General features: G+C 59.0%; 1 protein-coding gene across 3 annotated transcripts in view; it reads left to right on the top strand.

Moving 5' to 3' along the window:
* The first annotated feature begins 471 nt into the window (after positions 1 to 471).
* Positions 472 to 6000, top strand: part of STK32C (serine/threonine kinase 32C) — a 71786-nt gene continuing 66257 nt past the window's right edge. Inside the window, exon 1 of one of the 3 annotated variants that reach the window (XM_027596716.2) lies at positions 472 to 837. In XM_027596716.2, the coding sequence (XP_027452517.1) occupies positions 576 to 837 (262 nt within the window). In that variant the 5' untranslated portion in view covers positions 472 to 575. The remainder of the gene's footprint in view (positions 838 to 6000) is intronic. The other 2 variants (XM_027596714.2, XM_027596717.2) reach the window with 2 other exon arrangements.

The following is a 6000-nucleotide window of genomic DNA, read 5'->3' as shown; positions in this document are numbered from 1 at the left end:
TTTCCCAGCGTCCCTTCCCGGGCCCGGCGCGCGGCCTCGAGAAGCGCAGAGCCGCAGGATCAAGTTCAAGGCCGCCCCATATCGGGCGGCCGGCTTTGTTCGCGGAGGCCGCGGGGTGGGGAGACCCAAGGGGAGCCCCTAATCCCCGCCGCCTTGCAGAGCCGGACTCTTCCCATCCTTTGGGGGTCCCAGGATACCCGGAGGGAATCGTGGCCTTGCCTCCCTCGCTCTCGTCTCCGCCCTCTAGTCGGTGTTGCGGCCCCAGTGCCGGGGCGGACCAGGCCCCTCCCCGGGTGGGCGGTGGGCACTCGGCGTGGCGCGCCACCTCCCGCGCCAGCCCGCCGGGTCTCCGCCCCGTCCCGCCCCCAGCGCTCGGTTCCACCCCACTCCTCCCGCCAGCCCCGCCCCAGCCCCACCCCCGCGCGCCGGCTGTCGGCGAAACCCGCCCGGCAGCCACAGGACCCGCCAGCGCCGAGGCCGGGGCGCACGGCGAGCCTTGTCAACGGCTCCCGCTCCCCGCCCGGCGGGCGGGCCATGTCCCCGGCTCCGGCCGCGGCGCGCACCCAGGCCCGGCGATGAGGAGCGGCGCGGAGCGTAGGGGCAGCAGCGCCGCGGCGCCGCCCGGCTCGCCGCCCCCTAGCCGCGCGCGCCCCTCTGGCCCCGACGCGCCCCCGGCCCCGCCGCCGCCCGCCGCCGGCCAGCCCCGGGCCCGGGACGCGGGCGATGCCCGCGCGCAGCCGCGCCCCCTGTTTCCGTGGAGCAAGTGGAGGAAGAGAATGGGCTCTTCCATGTCGGCGGCCACGGCGCGGAGGCCGGTGTTTGACGACAAGGAGGACGGTGAGCGCGGCCGCACGGCGGGGGCCCCGGGCCGCTCCCGGGGACAGCGTGGGGACCCGCGCCGCATGGGCACTCTGCGCGCTCTCGCAGAGGGGCCGCGGCGGTAGGATTTCCTCGCGTCCAGACACCGCGACCACCCGGGTGGGAAGGCATCCCGGGGCGTCTCGGTTTCCGAGGAAACTCGCGGATGCTGCCTGCGGTGCCCACGCGCATCCAGGGCTCCCTCCTGCCTCCTCCGTGTCCAGTGGCGGCGCAGCGGCGGGAGTGGGCTCCGGCCTGCCCTGCGGGGGGAGGGTCCATGGTCGGAGTGGTGCGGGCTTAGCCACCCACTGTGGCGAGGGCTGCATGTGTTCATTTTCCTTTTAGGGGCGGTGTGCAGGCTTGGTCTACTCTGCAGCTGTGGTGTGCCGCTTTTGCGAAGGAAGATGCTTGCCCCACAGGTGTGGGGGGGGGGGTTCCCTGGCCCCGGGAGCTCTCAGTCTGCGGCTGACAGTGTGGTGTGGCCCCCACGTGCCCAACCTTTGGGCTCAGATGTGCGGTGGAGATGGCTTTGCCTTTGTGCAGAGACCTGCCCTTTGGGAACTCCCTTTGAGAGTTTCCTTTCAGGTCCTCTTGCAGGTAAAGCTGCTGACCCAGACCACCCACCCGTATCTCTTGAGTGGCCACGTGGAGACAGGTGCCCATGGCAAACACGTGACAGGCCACCTTTCACTTGGCAGCTACCTGCAGGAAAGGTCTGCCTCTGGGGCACTGGGATACATTCGCACGCAAACATACAGCTCTTTTCTACGGATGTCATGGAGAGAGTTTAAATGGTACAATGATGACACATTTGATGTTTTTTTTGACATTTTCTTAAAATAGTTGAAATATGCATTTTTTCATCTGTAGGCAGCCTGCAGAGGTCTTTTATAATTTATAATTTTAGAGCACAGCCCAACACAGGAGCCCAAACTATTTATTGTGATAAATAATTTAAGCATAATAGGAAATCACAGTAGTACAACCTCAGGCCTCAGTGGTGGTGAGCGTGCGGGCCGTGTGCGGGTGGTCATTGGAGTGACGGAGAGGCTGCCGTGGGCTGCCCAGGGGGTGCCGGGCTGCTGAGCGTGGTCACGGTCAGCAGGGGAGGGGCATTCCGCACCGCCCCATCAGTCCAGTGTGTTCTGGGTCTGCCGTCATTGTGCCCTCAGCTCCGGGGCAGCAGAACTCAGTGCTGTGACTCTTTCCTATGTTACGCATTTTTGTTTTCAACATAAATATTCCGAGTAAGGAAAGCTCAGAGTGCATTAGGAACTGATCAGGAAGCAGACTGACGGCTAGCTTCTCTGGCTGCACGATGAGAAAATGTCTGAGAAACACATCTGAGTTCCACGCTCGCTGGTGTCGGCCAAGAGCTGGCCACACTTTCCATGCCTTAGCCTTGTGCTCTCAGAGGCAGAGAACGTGGAAGTAGAGAAATTGATGTTGCACGGGCGCTGCCTTCAGCTTTTTAACGTAGGAGTTTTCTTTTGGCTCACAGTGTGTTATGTCTCAGATGTCATGGACCATTAAAAAGGCAAAAAGAGCACAGAATCTGTCGATGCTGCTCACAATCTGATTTGAGAATTACTCGGCGCATCCCCCAACCCCTGTATTTGCCTGGAGTGGGATGGCCGAGGCCGCAGCTGCTTCGGGAGGTTGGGGGGGGGGGGGGCTGACTCTGCTACAGGACCTTGCTCTTTAGGACATGTGACATCAGTTACTTGCTGATCACTTGGCACAGCAGCCACATCCCCAAACTGAACCCACCATCGGGACTTATCTGGGCTTTGTTTGGTGAGCTTGGGTGCGGCACCTGTCCGCGTCATCTGGCTGGACAGCCACGTTGTCCCGCGTGTGCATGTCATCGTCGGGGCACCTACGGCTCAAGCGTCTCGGCACAAGCTTGCAGAGAGGGCCATGGGTTTATTTAAGGAATAGGGAATGGGGTTTGGGACGGAGGAAGGTGAGTTGGGGGCAGGCCGTGGCCCCTGAACCCCAGCTCTCTTCCAGGCCGGGTGTGAAGTCGCCCCCCAGCCCCTTCGGACGGGGGCTGCATTACTTTGCTGGCCCTGCTGCTGTGCGGGCTTGAAGAGACGGCTGTGTTGTGCCGGAGACGTGCATTTACTGTGCCTGCACGGTTGCTATGGCAACGGAAGACCTTCTGATGAATTTTTTGGATTAAAACTCCCAATTAATGTATTAAGTTTGGTATGCAGAGAAAAGGATAAAAGAAAAGAAAAAAGGCAGTTTCACAGAGTGCCAGGTAGATCCCAACTAAAAAGCGTGGTTGTGATAGAGAAGTGTCCTTGTTCCCGTCAGTCCCGCGGAGTCTAGAGCCCCCGTGCCTACTTGGCAAGCGCCGGGCGCAGGGGCAGATTCTCTGCGCCGCTGTCTCATGCGGGAACCAGGGGCACCTTTCCCTCCCCCGCTAATGCCGCACCTCCTCCTCTCGCATCCCTCGCTGGCTTCTGGGAGCCCTGGATTTCAGGGGCCGAACCTGCCAGGGACCTGTCTTTCCTCGCCGGCCCTGCCCCAGAGCTGCGCTATTTTGCGAGCCCCTTCATCCACATGGTCCACACGGTCTTGGTCATGAGGCTGCTGAGCGGTGCTGAGGGGGCTCCAGCTCCCCTGCTGAGCAGGTCCGCAACCCAGCGGGGTGCCCGCCCTTCTCCATAGTCATGGCCAGCACTCAAACCCAATGTGACGTTAGCTTCCTAGTGGGGGATCACTAATCACTGCGAGGTTTGCTCCCCCAGAGAAGACTGGGAATAAGGGAGCCCTTGAAGGCCGCAGAACACCTCACCCAGGTCTGTTGGGTGGGTGGGCAGCACACCAGGACGGGAGGCCACCAGATTCTCAAGTCGCCTTTCTTAAAATGTAAAAAGAAATCCTTTGTTTATTTTTAATTAAGAAGCATTAAAATGTATACATGTGTATGCTTTCCTGTTTTTCCTACAATTGCCCTAAATAGGAAAATCTAGACGTGTAGGTTTAGCACCGAGACTCTCCGCAGCAAACATGTCAGTGTGTGTCTTCTGCAGCTTTGTTCTAGGAATGTTCTCACACTTCTAGCCGTGGAAACACACTTTTTTCCTTTGATGCAGAAATGGGATCACATTCCATATATGGTTTGGTCGTAACCTGCTTTCTTACTTAGTGGGATGTCGCCAACATCTGATAGATCTACAGCGTTTGTTGGCTGGATTCACAAGGGCGGCCCTCAAGCCTGGCTGGGAGCTAGACTCCGTGGTGCCCTTAAAACTACGGATGCCGGGTCCCCGCCCCCCAGGAATTCCCGTTGGGGGTGGAGCTCGGCACCCCTATCTTGTCCGGCTAGCGGTTCTGACGGGTGGCCAGGGCCGAGTCCCTGCCCTTCGGCCTTGCTCCGTGTGGACATGATGTTCTCTGCTTACTTCATTTCCTGCTGTAGGACACTGGGGTGTTTCCACTTTCTTCGCAAACACAGTATCACAAACCTGGCAATGAGCATCTCTGTGTGCTCATGTTCCTGCATGTAGGAACGACCTTGCCACCCCAGAACTGTGTCCACGTAAGGCACCTTGACACAGCTGACCTGCTGGGGTCCATAGGAACGGTCCCTCTGTGCACAGCTGCTGTCCTGGCTGTGCCTTCCATGGCAGCCACCCAAGATGTGGCTGCTGTGTGCGGGGTACGCAGACGAAGGGGAGGTGGGGGACCGGCTGCAGGCAGGAGAGAGACGAGGACGGCAGAGCACAGAGCGGCCGGGACGCACGGCCGTTGCTTGTTCTGGCCACGCTCAGAAGTCCTCTTTCCCTGGGTCCTCACCAGCTTTGGCTGCTGGCGATGTTTCGGATTTCTGACAGTCTGAAAGGTGAAAGGATTGTATTAATGCTTTGAGTTTCTCTGACTGCTGGTGGGATTGACCATCTCTTTGCTCCTCACATCGGGGCATCTGTCTCTGGGGGATCGCTGGCACCCACCCGAGCCCCTGCCTCCTGCTGGGACCGTGGTGGCCCCGTGTCTTTGCCCCGTTCCGGGTTTACAAAGCCGTACCCTGGCACGGTGCCCCCCCCCCCCCCGCCCCACGCACGTTTGCCATTTATCTTGCAACGCTGCTAGGGGTTTTTTTGTACGGATGTGTTTAATTTTTGTGTGGTCAGATTCATCAATAGCTTCCTTTCCGGCAGTTTCCGGCCTTGGTGTCGTGTTACTGCTGTACCCTTTCCCCGTTGATAAGCCTGCGTCTGCGCCTCCTTCTATTGCATACGTGGAAACTTCCAGTCCATTCGGACTACCCTGTGACCCGGCAGCTAGAAGGTCGTCCTCCTGCGGGTCCCAGGCTTTCTGAAGTTGAGCACATTTAGGCTATTTCTAAGTTTAAAATGCCCTTTACTGTGTGTTGGTTGCTGGGTTTTGTTGAACCGTGAACAGGATCTCTGTACCCATCGTATTTCACGCTGATCAGTGCTGGGATGAAGGAACACTCTTCTTTTTAAAACACTCCTCCTGGAAATGGCCACTGTGCTGAGACCCTTGCTGGTTGCCAGAGTTTTTAAGTTGCTTTGCTTGGACTTTCTCGGTGCTCCGTCATGAACCGGCCAAGAAGGATGGTCCGTTACTGCATGGTGCTTGTGCCCCACTTTTTCCTTTGTGTTCCTGAGAGCTCGCAGGGCCGAGGAGAGCAGCTGGGCGCACGTGTGGCTGGCCCCATAATGCTGATGGGGCCCGAGTTTCTGGGGCCACTCTGGCCCCTGGTTGTTAGGAGTCTTTTTCCTTCCCTCCTGACTGGGAAGACAGGGTGGCGGTTTTTTGTGGGGCCCAGACTCGGGCTAACGGCAGTTCACACCCACTCCCCACACTGCAGGTCTCCCTTGGTGGCCAGAAGCCTGGTGGCTGCACACCGTGGGATCCTTTGCCAGCTGGTGAAAATGGTGCCGAGGCCCTTGGTGTGGGGGAGGGTATTTGGGTTCCAGTTGGGTAGGAGGGCATGCAGTCCCTTTTGAAAGTCCCCTGGCACCTTTGTTCCTGGGTTTCTGGGTCCTGGAGGGTCTGTGGGCAGCCATGGAGCTCGATGTGTTTGTCTCCCCATGGCTGGTCCTAGAATGGACTTGGGACCTACTGTCACGTCAGCTCTGCATGCCTGTCCATCTGGTTGTG

Source organism: Zalophus californianus, chromosome 15 (genome assembly GCF_009762305.2).
Source record: "Zalophus californianus isolate mZalCal1 chromosome 15, mZalCal1.pri.v2, whole genome shotgun sequence".
Taxonomy (NCBI): Eukaryota; Metazoa; Chordata; class Mammalia; order Carnivora; family Otariidae; genus Zalophus; species Zalophus californianus.
The sequence above is the reverse complement of the archived record's forward strand: the minus strand, read 5'-3'. Positions and strand labels throughout refer to the sequence as shown.